The 18,767-nt window shown below is 39.5% G+C and overlaps 1 protein-coding gene across 9 annotated transcripts in view; it reads left to right on the top strand.

The window, feature by feature from the left end:
- The window catches only part of sh3pxd2aa (SH3 and PX domains 2Aa), a 110,009-nt gene that overhangs the window by 75,079 nt on the left and 16,163 nt on the right, over positions 1–18,767 (top strand). For 6 of the 9 annotated variants that reach the window (XM_053229914.1, XM_053229911.1, XM_053229912.1 and 3 more), the window contains 3 exons: positions 1,808–1,855; positions 4,932–5,060; positions 17,129–17,242. In XM_053229914.1, the coding sequence (XP_053085889.1) occupies positions 1,808–1,855; positions 4,932–5,060; positions 17,129–17,242 (291 nt within the window). The remainder of the gene's footprint in view (positions 1–1,807; positions 1,856–4,931; positions 5,061–17,128; positions 17,243–18,767) is intronic. The other 3 variants (XM_053229917.1, XM_053229913.1, XM_053229910.1) reach the window with 1 other exon arrangement.

Here is an 18,767-nt window from a genome sequence, read left to right as displayed (position 1 = left end):
GGTTGAACGCGAAAGAAAAACACCAGAGATTGTTCGCCTGGGGTACAAAATCTGAAAGGAATTAGTGCGTACATGTATGTTGGGAGGAGTACTGGGAGGTGGAGAGTTAATATCAGTCAGCTGTTGAGTGTTACATTGTCAAGACAGGGTGGAGTTGCCATGTTTTGAGGAATTTGATGCTATTTTGTGCATTTGGCAAAATTCCTTCCATTCCGAATTGTTAAAATTGCTAAATTGTGTAAATGCCAAGTGTAACCCCTGTTGCTACCTTCTTACACTTGGTGAACCAAACTTTTAGGATTTAGGTAGAAATAAGATCTGCTCCTCATAGTATATAAAGCCCAACTATTATAGGAAAAAAAAAACAGATATTTGAACTCTACCCTAATTCTACCCTAGTTTTGGTCTATACAGGGCTAAGTGAGTGCAAAATGAATGTTCGGTCATCTCTCAGGTGAAATGTTTGGGATAATCTTAAGTGATTGACAGCATTTATATACAGTTTCCTTAATTTATTTGACTTGGCCAAGATTACTGATCTGATGTGTCGCTCTTTAACAATGTGAGCAGCTAAATTAAGTGATCCAAGGAATGGAATGATGGGAAAGAATGGGAAGAGGGGGGATTTGGAAGAGGTGGTGAAGGACAAAGGGAGTGAACTCTCAACAAAAATTTGGAGATAAAATATTACAGCCAGGTCATCCTGTTCTGCATTCTATTAAACACAGCAAATCTGGCTCACCGTGTATTGGCAAAAATTCAGCAATGCTCTACTTTATGCAAACGAGTCCATCCATCACACCATTTTTAGCCAATCAGGTGACGGTGCATATGTGTTTGTTATGCTTCATTGTGATGTTTACATCATATGAGTGGGAAGGTTTTAACTGAACAAAAGTGATGGAGCACCTCATTATTAGCTCAGTAGCTTGCTATTGTGATTAAATGATCTCGCATCCCATCCAGGGTGCATTTCCATCTGACTCCCAGTGTTCCCTGGATACGCTCAGGATCCACTGTGACCTTATCCAGAATAAAGCAGTTGATGAAGATGAAAAAATGAATGAATTTATCAGGAAAAGACAGATCTGATATTCTACAATAATGTTTATGTGATAACATAAATCTTTTTCTGTTCTTTTCTCATGAATGATGACCTCATGTCTCACAAGAATATGAATATCTGCCAGTTTTGACCTTGTGGGAATATTTGGCTGGTCCCCATGAGGAAGAGCCTAAATGGTTCCTTTTGGTTACTGAGGTTAAGGTTATGGCTAGATTTAGGTGTAGGCATAGCATTAATTAGCTGCATTAATAATTGTCAATAGGAGGTCCTCACAAGAATAGGAAGACAAACGTGTGTGGGGGGATCAAACTAAAGCTTCTGGAAAAATACAGAAGGCACTGATGGGTCAACAATGAAGCATTAAAAGCATTTTAATTGATCTCAGAACAAGCCAGGATCAATAGTTAGAAGCAATGCTCTGTGTTAATGCCATTCGGATAGGACGTGGTATTTGATTGCATTCGTTGGAAAATATACACAGAATACAAGGAGATGGAGCAGGGTGGAGAGACAGTGGGTCACGGTTACTAATTCCTCCTTCATCACATCCACTTGCTATAAATGAGAGAGTGTGAATTGTGTTAGCATGTGTGTGATCATTGAATTAAATATTGCTTGCATGCTTATAGGAAATAGTGATAGGATTGTGTACATTCTGCTCTTTTTCTACTGCTGCTCTTTGTTACTGCATGACTCTTTTAAACTAACTTTCCTTTTCCTCTTCTGCTCTTCTCTGCCAAGTTTGGATGTATGGCCTACAGGACAGTCCCACCAAGTCTGAGGCCTCAGGTAGCTATTTCTGTTTTTAATGTCCACTGTGTGTTGTGCATGCCCCACCCCCTATTTTTCCTTTCTGCTCCTAGAGCTTAAATGGATACTTAACATTATAAAGCACACATACAATTTTTTTATGACTAATCCCATTTCTGACCATCACCTTTCCGAGGATTCAGTAATTTAGTACAGTAGCATGATGTTAAGCATCTGTTAAAGCACTCAGGTCTGAAAGGTATCAAGTTATCTAAAAAACATCATCAGTAATCTGTTCCATAATCAACCTCCAAAGTGAAGCTGTATCTAAAAATGGCTGCCTCGTGTCTGACCTCATTCCAAATCCTCACTAGAATGCAACTGTCATGAGTTTTAGGAACAACAGCATGCAAATAAACATTTCAGCCAATATTGCACTCATCCCTCGGAAATAAACAGCATTCGGCGAGGCTGGAACCATCTGGTGAACATCTTCTCCGGGTTCCTCACACACAACAGGTCTATTTGGGGCAAAGCAGGAAAACACATGATGTTGCCTTGTTTTAGAATTTTTTTTTAATAAAATGTAAAGCAACAATATGATGCTAATGGAAATGTTTTGCAAGAGTTTCCTTGTTTCACCAAATGCAAGTGTGTAGTCTTAGAAACAGTAGCTGAAAGTCTCGAACAATTGGAGGTGCTTATGAGCTTTTGCCAGAACTTGCTTGCACTTTGTACACTGGCTTCCTTTGGATTTGATGTCTCCAAGAAAGGAAGTGAAATGTTTGGACCAGGAGCACAGAAATGTAATGTACTTTCCAAGCTCAGAAGGTCAGTGTTGTTCTATGTCATTCAGACACATCTGAGTTCTTTACAGGAAATTCATTTGTGCTGTTTAGTTTAGTTAATAGACACTGCATTAGAGTGCAAAGCCATTCTACTTAGAGTGGTCTGTTTCTGACATTCGATTAAAATGAAGTACGGGACACTTCTGTCTCTCCTCTAGGTGACAGACATTTTGTGTCAAATGATTTCATGGTAAACCTAAATAAATTGCTTGTGAAGATTGAAAACCACAATGTGCCAGCAGGCTTATTATGGGTGTCTGCTGATAAAATGACCCTGATGCATTTTCATTATAGAGCAAATCACCATCTGTTCAACATGGAAGTGGTTTATGTAAGCTAAACACATAATATATGCACCACAAATGAAAGTAGTAATGTGTATAATGCTGAATGACACTACGTGATTTCACTGTCTGGGGACTAGACTGGGGATCTGTGACAACTTTCAAAATGGCCCCCCCACTCCCCCAGCTTGCCAGCAAATGTTTCATATTCTCAACAAGTAGCAAGAACTGCAGTGGGAAACAGCCAGTGAGTGTCCATGAGGAAATCAAATTCATCTGCTGTCATGCGCAGCAGATCCCTGAATCCAGTTCTATCATCCTTCTATTTGGATAGGAGGGCATATAGCAAATTATAAGTACAATAATATAGCTTCTAAAAGAAATTATTTGTCAAGTCATACTCAAATGGTTATTAGAAACAACAAAACAAAATCACATGATTACAGACAAAACAGAGTATAAAATGGATATGTTCCTCTACATTAGACCTCCAGTTCTCTTTGCAGAACAGACATATAATAGACAGCTCTCGCATTTATTTTCGTGAGAAAGTGGCATTTAGGGCCCAAGCATGCTTCATCTGGGATCTCTCCACGTGAAAAGCTGTATAGTGTGTGAGCCTTGGCTGTTGTGTAGTGTTCACTTGGAATAAGATGCATTGCTTTTATAGGTTACTTTGCATTTATGTCATTATAGCTATTTGTGTAAATATTAGGCTATTAGCGTGGCACTTTATGGTATCTCAGTGAGGTATCTAGGACATCTCCTGCATGCTTTCCATCCTGCCTGTCATTCTCCTTAGACATTGCTTATTTATGGCTGATCTGGGATCACTTTCCATTGGACCATGCAAGTTTGCATTCCATATGCTGTTCGCTCACCTCGACAAACACACATGCAGAGATACAGAGTGAGACCAAAAGAGAGGGAGGGAGGTAAATAAGTGTTGCCCAGAGCATTAACACATATTTGGAAACTGCCATAAACTGCATGTGTTGTAGGAAAATGTGTGTTCAAATGATTTGACAGCTTTTCAGGGTGTTTCACAATTTCTAAAGTTAGTTTGTAGTTAAAGTTATGACTTAGTACAACTGTTAATGTGATTTTTCAATTTATTGTTGGACAAAATCCATACACAAAATCTGATTTGAGGCTCTGAATTGTGTTTTACACTAATACCCCAGCTGAAGTGGCAACAATGGCAAGTTAAATCATTTGTCACAAATTGAGCAGGCAAGAGAAAGGAAAGAAACAAAGAAGGAGGGAAGGAAGACTGGATAGTGAGAAGGAGAAAAAGAGCAGTAGAGCTTGAGCTAAAGTGCTTTCCTCTCGTGTTTCACATAAACAGACTCTCTCTCTCTCTCTCTCTCTCTCTGTGTTTCTCGCTTGCTCTTTCCTTCTCTCTGAGTCCACTCATATGTTTCTATTTAAGGCTTGGAGAGTAGAGTGCTCCGATTGGCGTTTTTCACCCCCCCCCAACTGTTGCCTAACCCCTTGAATGGGAGGAGAGAGAGGCCTTGCTTGCTCTCGTCTGTTTATTTTCCACCAGAAAAACTCCTCCAACCCTCCACTCCAGACTCACATCCCCGACCGTTAGCAGCTCTCCCTCTCTTTCCCCATTTCTTATTTTTCTCCCTTCTTCCATTCCTCCTTTTCTTTTTTCCACTTGCTTGAATTTGTGCTATGGAGCCCCGACGCCAACGCAAGCCTCCGCAACAGTCTCCTCCTTGAAGGAGCTCCCCATTTTCTTTTCTTTTTCACATTTTTTCTCTTCCAATGCTCCGGCCTCGGCTCGGGGGGAAGCTCAATCTATATGGCCAGTCGCTGCAGAGCATGTGCTGAGAGCAGGGGCTTCCGATGTGCTAGGCTGCAGGGGGGTGTGGGCGTAGGCGTGGATGGCAGCGTACAGGGGCCGCAGGGGCATGAGGGGCAGTGGGGCAGCAGGCAGGTGGCTCACAGCATGTTTCTTCCCCTCGGTACCAGGCCTGGACAGCAGTGAACCCATGGTGCTGGAGCAGTACGTGGCTGTGGCCAACTATGAGCGGCAGGAGAATTCTGAGATCAGCCTGCGTGCCGGCGAGACGGTGGACGTAATCGAGAAGAGTGAGAGCGGTGAGTCAATCCCACGTACTTACACTGGTGTATACTCTTTATATATATATATATATATATCACTTGTTCCATATGATTATTGCAAATATGCGCACCAACTTATGTGGCATGCATGCATTAGTAATGTACAAATGAAATGGATTTTACTGAATTTACTTAGAAAACTGCTTCCCAGAATGGATATAAACACTGAAACTGACATAGCTGCTTAGGCTAGTACCAATTCTTTCTTCTCTTCCCTCAGTCTTTGTCCTCAAGAATCCCTCTCTCTCTCCTCCTCCTTTGCTCTGGTCTCTTCCCCCGGCAACCCCCCCCCCCCCAACCCCCCCGAATCTGCAGTCTTGCTCTTGGCTCCACCTGGAGGTGTTGTTTTGGCTGGTTGGTTGGTCAATCAACTGCTTTCATTTCTTCCCCCCTGGAGCTCCAGGCTAGAAGCCAGACTGTTGTCTTTCCCATTAGGAATGTCTTCTAGCCAGGCATGATAACTACCAGCCCTCCCCTCCCTCACTCTGGACTCCAGAGGTGGGCCAAGGTTGCACTTTTCCAGCAATGCAGAACTTGAGATGGACAAGAAAGACAGACAGAGAGCAAGAGAGAGATTCTGCCTAATCAGCTTTCTTTGAGTTGGATAAGCTGCAGATGGCACACAACTTCAGGCAGTCAATTTTGCTGTTCTTTTTCCCACTTCTTCATGTGACCTGTGCTTTTTTTTTTTGGTCCGAGTTTGCAGAATGTGTGTCCGCAACCAGCAGAACCCTGCATGTATTTTCCATCCAGTTTTCTGAACCTTGGCCCCTTGTTGAGCTTGCCAAACACTTTAGCCAAACATTACATACTGATATTTTATCAGTTCTTTGCATACTCGTAAAACTAACAGTGCTAGTGCGACTGTTCCTAACAGCTAGCCTCCTACAGTAGGGTGTGTTTTTACCATTAGCCCCATTTGAATGGATTTTTCTGTATTTCTCGTTCTCTCTGAGTACAGTAAGTATATTGTTTTCTGCAGAGGAACCAAGCCATGGGAAAGCATAAGTTCTTCAATCACATTTAAGGTCATGTTATACAAGTCTGATCTAATCAGGATATTTATAAAAGTCTCTCTGAGGAGCTTTATTTATATAAATTCAAATTTTGAAGATCAAGTTTCACAAAGCTGAAGTTTTCTACCGAGGTTTATTTGAAGCATTTTGGAACTTTAGGTTTTAGAGATCTGTGTTAATGTCATTTAAGCTCATTTTATCACTGCACTAGTTGCCAGAGGCTTTTCAGTAAATAGTCAGTAGCTGTGTTCCCCAGTTGATATATAAGCATAATTCTGATTATGCCAAAAGCAATAACCAGAATACATTTGGTTGTGATAAAACTAGCATCCCGTCCCCACATCAGTATTGAAAAGAGATCTTGTTTTGACTAGTGGCATTTTTTTTAAGTTAAGATCCAAACAGGGAGGCAAAGAAATCTATAAATGAAGAAGTATATATTATAGTTTTTGGTCCATTTTTTTTTACTTTATTGTGTTCAGGGGAGCCACGCTGTCCTCTACTGGATCTGAGCTATAGTCAAAACTGGAGCACTGATGACATCATCTTCAAGCTGTGCCAAGCCAAACAATTATGTGTGCTTGTTTAAAATCACAGATTTCCATAACTCCTTTATACGTTTATTGTCACCTTGTGGCTTTTGCTGTTATGTTTCCTTCTGGCATGTTGCTCTCTGAAATGTACTGCTGTCATTGAACTTTTCAATAGCTATTTTACTACCTACCCCCTGTTGTGGCTTTTCCAAGAAAAAGACATATTTATGTAGTGACCATGGCTGCACTTTCTTGCACAGGTTATAGCAGCAAATGGATAATGCTGGACAACTGTTTTATGATTTGCACAGTCATGCAGATCTGAGACGAGGTCATTGAAGAATTTTGTTGAGGATAAACCTTGAAGAACCTCACATCAGTGTTCTGGCTTTTGCATCTAGTACTCAGGATGTTGTTGTCCCTCAGTTCTCACCCCTTGGCTTCATCTGCTCTAGTTAGACTCCAGCTGTTTCAATGGAAAGCTGTCACGAATAGAGCTGGCCCTGAGTAAACTGTCAGCATGTTGGAGCGGATGTGTCTGGCAGAGCTTATGTATGTCCATCTGGTGTTACAACCTACAGTATTATCTGGTAAAACACTAATGCAAGCTTTTTAGTGAGAGAGAAAGAGTGAGTTTTCCAATTCCAGGATTTTAAGTGCCATGCAGAAGTGGCAAAATTGGTACCTGAGTCCAGCTCTCTGTCCTCCTGCAACTTTTCTCAAAAGAACATATGCGCCTTTGCAACAGCAGTCTCAACATATCCTTCAATATCTAGATTATACTGTCTTAAGCTCATGTCACATTCAATGAACTGTTTTTACACTGACAGGAAGGAGGTAATTGCCAGTAGTACCCTTCATTGGGTTATATTATATCAGGCTGATAGGCATCTGAAATTGCCATTGCAGGAAATGTTTGGCGGAGGCAAGGCAGTTCTGGCTCTCCTCCGTGTCATTAAGAGGAAAGGATGGAAAATCCCTCGCTTCTTGGCTTTCATAAAAGCTTCTAATGACTCCTGCAGCAGCCACAGGGCTACTATACCACATACCTCAAACCAACACCAGGACAAAGCATCTCGCTTAAAATTTCAGATCTGAAGTTTGCTAATATTCAAGTGTACTGGAATAAGAGTCTACAAGACAGTGTGGCACTGATCTGCTATTTAGTAGTTTTAGTTAAATTTAGAAGCCCAAAGGATTCTTTGGGAGAACCCTTTAAGGCCCAACACATGGTATCCCTATCAGAGAAGGTTCCAAGTAGAACCTCTTTAAAAATTCATAACCATCCAACAAACCCTTGAGGAACTCTTTTTTTTTCTGTGAGTATATGAATGCAAACCTTTGCTACCAACATCCTGAGCTCCACACCCTTCCCCTCCCTTTTGTCTCTTGGGTCTAGTCATCTCAGACGCTCACCCCCACTAACCCCAATGTGTCCTCTAGAGTGATCTTTTCCTAATCCTGGATAGATTGCATTTGTCTTGGCTCTCTTCCCAGTGGAGATCCGGTTGACTGAATGCTGCAAGAACCAGACTAAATCTTGGCCAGAGCAGGTGGAGCCATGGTTTCCATGTCAAATTGTGGTGAAAGGAAACTCTGCTGATATAGTGCTGGTTTATTGAACAACAGGAGCACATTGGGATATCAGTGATATTTCTTATGCTGGAAGTTCATTCACACCAGACAGACCTTGAATTTCCCCAAGTGTTAATTTCAATGAAGGTATGACTCAAGTCTCTGCCAATTGGTGGAATTTCTTGAATTCAGCTTCCACATATTTGCTTTCTCAAAATACAGCATGCTTCCACTATCTAAATTGTTGCGTATAACCCAGTCTTGTTCTTCTCATTGATAGACTACTGAGTTTTGCTTTAGGAGAACCTCATGGTGTTTAATGTTTAGTTAATATAGCCCTGGCCCTTGCTTCTCTCTCTTTGATATCATTTGAACCATAACCACAGCTGTAACCCAACCCTTAGCTTTGACTCTATAAAGCACTCTGAAATAGCAGTTTTTTATGCTGATCCAGAATTGGTGTCCTATTTCCAGCTCCCGATTTGAACCACTGCATGAATAGTATTGAAACTAGGCCCATTTTATTGTGAAAGATGGACTAATACTAACATGCTTTGAAGTTTTTGACCAGAGGCCCAGCATGACTCCCTCAGCTTTCTTCAAATCATAGACCTCCTGAACACAGGGATTCAAAATAAAATGTCACATTCTGACATTTGGGGGGAAAAAAGCTGCATAAAAATTGACCCTCCAGAAACTCTGTTGGCTTGTTTTGATGGAAATGTTTTGAAATGTCTTGCTACTGAGCATAAGCTCTGGTTGTATTATATCTGTAAGAATTAGTAAGATACAGATCACAGTTGAATGATCCACATAATATGCACTCAAAACAAGAGCCATGAAAATCAGCTGTTGGTCTTTGGTGGTGTTGGATCTCTCAAAAGGACTGTGCATTGGAACTGAATAAATTCTCAGCAACACACTGATGTAGGACAAAATCTGGAAGATGTTGAGGCTGTACATTCTAAAGACTTGAAAGTCTTGGCTTTAAATGTGAAGTGACAAGATTTCTCAGTAAATGTTGATGAAAAGGCCATCACTCTGCTAGGGTTTGTAGCCAGATCAGAAGAACCTGCTACAATCAGTCAGACATCTTTGTATAAACTGCATCTTCTAGGCCCTTATTTCTTAATGGATTTCAATGTAGGAGTGCTGATTTGGGCTCTGATCCTGTCTTTAATCTGCCAGTCATAGTCATAGCCAGAATAGCATTCCTACTTTAAAATGCTCTCTGAGTTTCAGAACTAATTAACTGTAGATGAGAAATAGACTTGAAAAATAGGTTATGCTTTCTTGAACTGTGTTAAACTGTGGATTATACTACGTTTATGTGGAAGACAGTATATTGTTAGCTATGGTGTTCAGACAAAAAAGAAAAATATAGTGATGATGCACAGGAGCTGATGATGTCAGTGTTTGTAACAGTATATCCAGCAAAAAATTATTTGAATCGGTCAGTTGGCCCAACAGTCCATGATACAGCATCTGTTTTCCTTTTAGCTGTTTCAAGAGCACTTTATTGGCTAGCACCTATTGGCTAGCACCTATATACATTTCTAAGTATCTGTGTGTGTACAAATAAAACATAAAGAAAACAGTGATTATTGGAGTATTAGCTACCTAATTAACTTAATTAACTTAATCATTACTCATGCAGTTATATTTATTGTTTATTCTATAATGTGAATGGAAACTGGTTAAACTAGTAATAGCCAAAGGAAAGTTGTGTGCAATGTGATTTGCCTCTTGCCCACAACCAAATAGTGTTTGCTTTTTCTGTGAAACGGCTGTGCGGAGTAAATATTGAACTTTACAGTACAATTTATAGGAGGCAAACCTAATGAAAACAGCATGTAAGGAACAAACTCTTTCCACATTTCACTGTTTTCACATCATTTTTTAAGTAGCTACAGTTTTTCAATCTTTCTCTTCCTTGCTCACATGTCACATGTCACTCTTTCCCTCATGCTAACTAAGCACAACATGTCTGTTCTTTCTATCATATGTAGTGTTGGACAAGAGTCTAATCTGATCCATAAAATGTTGGACAAGAGTCTAATCTTTACCAAAAATTAAACAGATGCTTCAGGTGAAAATCTGGTTAAGAATGTGTTCAGATGACCTATTAAGTTTTCTGTGTCTGCTATGCATATATGCTTCAGATTGCTGCATCTTTCCAATAGACTCCAGTAAGAAAGTGAAAGGAACGTTCTTTTCCTTTATTTCTCTTCTTTTGTTTCCACTGTTGTAGATGGGGGGAATGTGTGGGGAAGAGTTGCTTTGAAGTACAGGCCAGACATCTGCTTACTCTCTCCACCACACTCTCCATTCTACTCTCTCTCTCTCTCCTGCTGTACCAGTCTCCTAATGGGCATGGTGGATACAATTAGCATTGTGTTTTGGCTGGCCTTATTCATCCTCTTAGAAGAGGGTGAAACAAATATGGTTAGTTCTTTAACTATTACCTGCCAAAAGTGCCAATTTATCTCTGAGACCTCCCTGAGTTCAGGAAAGTCGATGTCACACTGTCACATTTTTACTATATTTGTTGGTTGTCACATTTTTACTGTATTGGTTAATATTTGCTGTAGTTAAATATGGTAGCGCTACAAATGTTCTTAGCTATGTTAGATGGAGAAATTGGCTAACTTTTAAAAAATTGCTATATTTTTAAACCTCCTGTCATTTTAAGTAATCTTTTTGTTTGTAAAATCTATATTCCTATATAAACATGTCTGCTTAGCATATTAATATATTAATCCATTTAGTAGTACTCTGAGATGCTGTTGAAAATTTATAAATTATGATTAATTATAAGTGTTAATGTGAATGCCATAAATTAACGGTTACTGCTCTAATTTGCAATTCTACTTGCAATTCCACCCCAGCATGCTAGATGGTGGTATTTTTTTTACAATGACATCTATTCTCTGGGACCTCAACAGGTTCCATAGGAGAGGTAAGCCTCACAAACCTAGTGTTGCTAACCTAGCAACTTTGTCGGTAGATTTGGCTACCCCTTTTGCAACTTAATTTCAAGTACCTTCCAAAAATCCTCCTTCTTCTTGTAACAGGTTTTGACATGCAAATGATCATGATGATTCAATGAATATGCAAATTAGTTTACGTTGTTATCTGGTGTCTTCTATCTTTTTTGAGCATACATTGCATAGACACTGCGTAGACCTTCTCAACAGTGCTCAGATACCTCCTGTCTAATCTAATCAGATGTTAATAGTCCAAGATCTGAATTAAACCTAAAGCTTAACCTGATTGTTTTTTGCTGCCATCTTAGAAACTTTTGCAACATCAGAAGAAAATGAACTGTACAACACAAGCTCTCAGCACATGTGGAGTATTAAAGAATCTGACTCAGAAACAGGAAATGACCACATGCAGTTGGAGTTGTTTTTTTTTCTTAATGTATACTCTTTCATTTGTGATTTTCATGTGAGTGTGTCTTTTCCGATGACCTTGAGTATGCTTCCAATTAGTTGAACATCCTAAAGTAGCATGCTGACACGTAGCTTTTAAACAGCTGTTGCCCAAGTCTGCAGTGACATGAGTTTTTCCACACTTTTCAAGCCTGAAGCAAAACACTGTATTCGCTGGCAACCTTGAAAAAAACACCACCTTACCACCTGCAGAAGACTGAGAGCTAAGTTTGTCCAGTGTTATTCGCTCTGTGGAACAGCTGATGCAGAATGAATTTTAACCAGCACTTGACGAAAATTGTGCCTGCTTAGCACTTGATACAATCCGCAAAAACCCACATTTGACCCTAAGAGTGTGAGGGAATTTGTTGGGGTAAAATCAAATTGTTTTTTTGTCAATCTGCAGACTAAACATTGGCTAACAAAAAGTTCTGATTTATGTCTGTGTTATGTCTGCATTTTGTGTGCGTTTGTCTACATTATATCCACCAGCAGTGGTATAAGACTTGCTGACTGATGGACTGACTGTATTATTTACTGAAGTGTCTTTGAGGAAATGATTGAACCTATGTGATTAGCACATGTGTAGTATATAGGCAGTCCTCTGTTTTATACATTTCAAATAATCATGCAACGCCCTGAGCCAGTTTTCACAATGTGTGATATACGGCCATATGGTTGCCACGTGCAGCCTGTCAAAAACATATATTATAGAGCCATACTGTCATGTCAAGATTTATTAACCTGTTTTCCACACCAAGTTAAGCCCCATTTTCACAAAGCGGTGTTTGGAACAAAATTTCCTAGGAATAACAGATATGACAACTGAGCCGGTGTATTTTTGAAACCTGGAAATTCTTTTTTTTCCCTCTAGATAATCCCCTTTGTTAGAAATACATTAAAAATGACAAACGTGTGAGAATTATTTAGACCTTATTAGCCAATTCTAAATTGTTTACCTCTTTATACTGACTTTGTGTGCAACAACAGACAATTTTAGCTTTAGAAGTTGAATATCAGAAACATCTCTTCTGGCAACTCATTTGCGTCATTTCAGGTCAGGACCGGATTCCGCATGTGTATTGATTCATCGTGTTCTCAAACAGCAAGTCTGAAATCGGTTAGTGTAATTCAATGCAACCCCTCAGCTACCGTTACCTTGACTTTTTCACATTAGCACGTGGCAAAATTGCCGGAGACGATCACAAGCCAGAATGATCCTGACAAGCCTCAGGAACAGACATCTGGTTCATCCCTAAGGTCTGCTGTCTAACTGCTTTCGCTCAAAGTTTGACACTAATACCACGCTGGAGACGATGTTGACTAATCAACTTTGAAGGTCTTCAGTCTACATGGTCATTTTGCATATTCAGTAGTAGTAGTTGAGTATAAAATTTGCAAGCCCTTGGGACAAAATGAAAAGACGAAAATTTAATGTATAGATATTTAGCACACGCTGCAAAAATGACATCTTAACAAGTGAAAATATCTTAAATATAGTCAGATTTATCTAATGTTTCCTATTATAATATTACCATAAACCAAATATAAGATTTTTACTCCTATTTCTATGTCTCAAAATAGGTTAAATGATCTTATATTTGGTTTGTTGCAATCTTATAATAGGAATTATTAGATAAATGTGACTATATTCAAGATATTTTCATTTGGTAAGATGTCAGTTTTCGCAGTGCAACAAAAAACCTGAATAGGATACTTGCCTACCCAGCTTTTGCCTTATATCCTCTATATAGCTTTTGGATCCTCTCAGTAAATATTTGCCCCCATTTCCTCTTGACTTACACTTCCTTTTTTCAAATCAGGGCTTTACTGTATATCTAGTCTAAACGGTCACAACAACAATTTTTTTTCAGTATTTTTTTGTTGTTGATTTTGCTTGATGTTTGGATTGTTGTCTTGTTTCAGGAAAAGCAACAATTTATTTTAACTTCTTTTTGTAGTTAAATTAGAAATAAGAGTGCTTTAACAATTGCCAACTCAACTGTAAGCTATGGAGACTGAACTCAACTGCAAATATTAAAAGATTGTTCGTATCTCATCTGTCCCTTTCCTGCTTCTTAGTTAAGCCTAACTGAATAGTGCTTTTGTGGTAGAAACACAGCGAACAGTAGCTGCTGTTTTGCATTTTGATTTCAATTGACTCTCTGTGCTGGTCGTAAAAGGTTCCCAGTGGGGCAGACAGGTAGACAGTATCGCATTCACAGTAAGGGGACTGTCTTTACACACACACACACACACACACACTCAAACAGGGTGGCATAGGCGTCAATCAGGCGCTTGTACTCTGTGGCTCGAATGAAGTTGATTTCTAGATGAATGCGCTGCTGGTCTGTTGGCTCAATCTTAATGAAACAGATGTACAGCTTGGTGGTCCCTGAGAGCACAAGACCCTTATTAACACAAGCACAGTAAACTCAGGTATTATAAATCTCTAAGAGGTTAATCCAGGTACCTGGATTTACGACCACATACTTGCAAGCCGGTTCTGTGCTGGTGATGTTTTATAACTCCACTTCAGCTCACTGCAAAATGCTTTATAACTCTCAACCCTAGCCTACATTATCCAGAGAAGCACAGAGATGTTTTGATCTCAACATTTTCTCCATAATACACACACACATGAAACACTGAAGTCATAATTACAACCCAAGCTTTTGCCCTGCTATAAAAAGAAAAGCACTGTTGGCACTAGCCATAGTTTCCATGTTGCTGGACTTTCCTGTAGTTTCAAACTGTCAGCATGCATATGTGGGTGCGTTGATCAAGTTCATTTGAATTTTGCACGCGTGTCTGATTTCAGAACTGGACTTGACTTCAGGCGTGTGGGCTGGGTTAGTACATATAATGAACTGACAGCTGACATAGCGAAAATTTCAGCACTGATTGATGACCGCAATTCACTGTGAACACAGGCAACAAATCTGCTTGTTGCATGTTAACAGAAGAGTAGTTGGGTCTTCATAACACGTTTAGACTTATGTCAAAACTTGTGAGGTGAATTAAAGTTTTAATGTAATATGAGAGAAGAGAACCTTCAAATATGAATATGGCTACACTGTTCAAGACTGTTCTTGTCTTTATACTTTTTATAAAGTAGTCCACCTGTGATTTTACCTTTTGGGATGGACCTGTGTGTTCTGTATCTACATACAGGAGCATGGAATAGGATGTTTCTTAACTAAAGTAGTCGTCCATTTGCAATACACCATTATTATTAAGCACAATTTTTTGGGGGGGATTTTTCCTGATTTTCTCCCTAATTTCTCCACCCGCCAATCTGCTTTCCTCTATCATATGACAGATACCAATTGAGGAGGGTAAAGGCTATCACATGCTTCCTCCAAGACACATGAAGCCAGCCAAACACATTTTTTTTTTAACTGCCACTCATGACGGGGTGAGCGTAACGCACTCGGAAGAAAGCTCTATCCACCCCTTTCTGCATGCATGAGCTCACAGACACCCACGATTGGCTAGTGTCACTGTCACGATTGGAATGGTGATTGACAGGGAGAGAGAGTATGCCACTTCTCCCACCCTGAGAGCACAGCCATCATTCAAAGTTGCGATCTCCAGACAGTACGGCAGACACTTTTCTGTTCTGGAGCCCATGAAGCTCAATTTTTAATATGACTTGACTTATATGTTTACACAGGAAATCCCTTTATAAGACTGTTATGAAGCATTATGTATAGCTTATGCAACTTTACTTAATTAGCCCATACGTCATCTAAATAAACAGTAATTCAGTGGATATATTATAGATGAACCACAACTTTGTAAATGTTTAAAAAAACACTAACTTGCAAGATAAGGATTACATTTTAGTTTACAATTATTTACAATCATTACAGTCCATAATGATTACTGACAATTCTTCTCTACGTTCTCTTCCATGTAAAAGTCATACTACATTAAAGCTCAAACGTTTTGACAGAACTCTTGAATAGAGTGTTGTTTTTGTTATAAAAGGTTTATGCAATTCTCATGAATGTGAATGTGACAGTGAAGGCCTGAGACTTTTCAAATAAAGTTTTACAACAGAAAAGAATTGAAATAACTGCAGTATTGTTTTTCCAGGCTTGGACCTGTTCACCTTTTCTCTCTGACAGCTGGTGTTATGTCAGCTTTCCAAATATATCCTTGTGGTATCAATTTTGCAACATTTTACTCAATGACTTAAGGAACAGCTATGTATTTAAATGTCATGAGTGGGTATTTAAATGTGCCTTACAGCCTCAACTTCCCTCCCAGCCTAGATTTTAGATTTATTGTTAAAATGTGCTTTTAGTCAAAAACAGGCTGGAATAAAAAATTACACATGAACAGATGGGCACACACACAAACACACTATCAGTATTGATAAATATAAATCATTTCAATTTCGCACATAAACCTTGTAGAAATTTGGAAAATCAAAAGCTGTGAATTTGTGCTTGCACTTATGCACTGTGGAAAAAAAAACTGACCAGTTTTTTCACAGGAAATGCCTTTATTTCTCCAGAGTCTCCAGTTTATAAACACACCTCGCGAAACCTAACTGAATCAGCAGAGACAGAGAGTTTGAGAGCATGTCTGTGTATATAGTGTGACTTCATAACCTCAAATGTTCCACATGGTGGCTGCTGGCTTTTTTTGTGAATGACCACGTCTTTCAAAAGAGCAGTTTTTAAGAAGTGACTGCACAATATGCATCTCAAAGCATTTCTAAAAACCACAAGTATACCCAAAGGAGTTCTTCAAGTTAACAATAAGGACAAATGCCTATAAGGTTTATGGTTTTATGACAAAATGTTATACAACGTTATATGCTTTTAGAAACCAGTCTGTGGTGAGGACTGTGTTACACAACTTAAAGGAAAACTCCAATTCAGAACTCCAACTCGCTTTCAAACGAATCTCAGCCTATAACATCTGTAATGAATGCATGATTACGACAGACCATTGTTTCGAAAAGTTACCCAAATAATGGAGAACATATTTACTTATAACGTACATATAATGAACCTATGGGCAGTTGTTGAATCCGTGTTTACTTTGAGCACATTCTTCCCGATAGCTTTTCATTTTTTTTCTCAGTACAGGGAAAATTGTGTCAAAGGTCGTGTCCATGATAATGACACATACACTACAGGTGCAATGGATAGAGGTGAGGTTGAAAAACTCTGGAGTATTCCTTTAATATACAGTATGTTAATAGATTAAATAAATGTGCAGATGAGAACACACGCCCTGCAGCTTTGCAGAAGGGTTACTGTTGATGTGGAATATAATCTTTGTAATGTGTACCTTAGGACTGATATTATGAGCTCTTCTGTTCCATGCAGTAAGTGTGGAAAATCTGGACTCTTTCAACCTAAAACCCCTTTTAATTATAATTTGTGGATCAGTTTTTTACTGTCTCTGGCAGCAAGAAAAGAGCTTATGTATATGTTTTCTTTCTGTGTGTGTATGTGTGTGTGTAGGCTGGTGGTTCGTCAGTACTGCAGAAGAACAAGGCTGGGTTCCTGCCACATATTTGGACGCTCAGACTGGCACTAGAGATGATCTGGACCTGGGTACATCTAGATCAGGAGAGGGTAAGACACACACACTTTCATGTGAAGCACAGGTACACTCTTTCAATCTTTCACTTAGACGCATACACAGAATAAGAACAAGCTAATTATAATACCACTAATAAAGTTGCAACGGTCCTCAAAATCTCTCAAGAGCCTACGGTTATGTGTTACAGCCTACAGTTCATCCATCTTTCACTATAGAGAGGTTCGTCACTCTGTCTATATTTCTTTGTTCCTGCCTTGACAAACTCGGATGGAAACCAGCCGCCTTTCACACTCATCGGTTCCAGCCTTCCCGAGACGCATAACAGAGGCTGTACAAGCCCACCCTTGGCATTCACCAGGCCCCGTGGGAGTCTCTCTCATACACAAAAATGCACTCACAAATACACTCTTCCCTTATCCTGGCACACCCTTGTCAGTGATAGAAAAGGATTTTTGGCCAGCACATAAATTCCACTCTATGAAATCGAGTGGAGAAATTCTTTGCTGGAGCGTCCTCGAGCCAAATGTCCCGTCACTGCCTCTCGGGATGGAAGATTTCGTCACAGGGTTTTTTCTGACCCAGCACTTGCCCTACTTCAGTGCAAATTGAGACTAATCCGATTTATGTACTCATTGAGTGCCACTAGCTGATCTTTCTTATAGACTGGAGGTGGCATGGAGATACAGACAAATACACCACATACATTTTGTCTGTGGGTGGGTCTTGCAGCTGTTCCATTACAAACACACACACACACACAGTGCAGGTGCAGCTGGCATGACCGCTGTGTCTTATTTAGCAGCCGGTCATAGAACCACACAGACTGAGATTACTGCAACACGCTGAGAGTTATCCGGCCCTAAAAAGTCTTTCAACACAGGCACAGACTTCACATAGCGTCTCACATTCACACACATTTTCCTACAGTTGCAGCTAAAAGGAATTGGAGCTGATACACATACACACATTTCACTTGACCACAGAATTTGAAATTGTGTGGTTCCTATTGAGAATCTGTTCTACCCATTAAACTACATTTTCCCTGCTGCTGTCCAATTTGATTTAGTAGAGAGAAAGAGGTCTAGGATGAGTGTAACAGTTATTACTTATGAGGGTTCAAATTTAATTCTTTTTTCTTTCATTCTGGGAAGAGACAAAGTAACTTACACTATAAATAAGTTACTCCATTTTATGCCTCTAAACCACTGTCGGAAAATCCCTTGCCTTAATGGTGCAGAAGCATTTCTGTAGCGTTTCATGTCTGCATTTTACAGTGGTCTCTAAGTGTAAAACACATTAACAATCCAGAAACGCAATAGCAAAACTAAAAACACAACAGCAAATCTAAAAACACTACCGCAAAACTAAAAACACAGCAGCAAAACTAAAAACACTACAGCAAATCTAAAAACACAGCAGCAAAACTAAAAACACAACATCAAAACTAAAAACACAACAGCAAATCAGAAAACGCAACAGCAAAACTAAAAACACAACAGCAAACCAGAGAACGCAACAGCAAAACTAAAAACACAACAGCAAATCAGAAAACGCAAC

The sequence above is a fragment of the Pangasianodon hypophthalmus genome, chromosome 26 (assembly GCF_027358585.1).
Source record: "Pangasianodon hypophthalmus isolate fPanHyp1 chromosome 26, fPanHyp1.pri, whole genome shotgun sequence".
Classification (NCBI taxonomy): domain Eukaryota; kingdom Metazoa; phylum Chordata; class Actinopteri; order Siluriformes; family Pangasiidae; genus Pangasianodon; species Pangasianodon hypophthalmus.
Note: the sequence above shows the minus strand (reverse complement) of the source record. Positions and strands in the feature narration are given on the sequence as shown.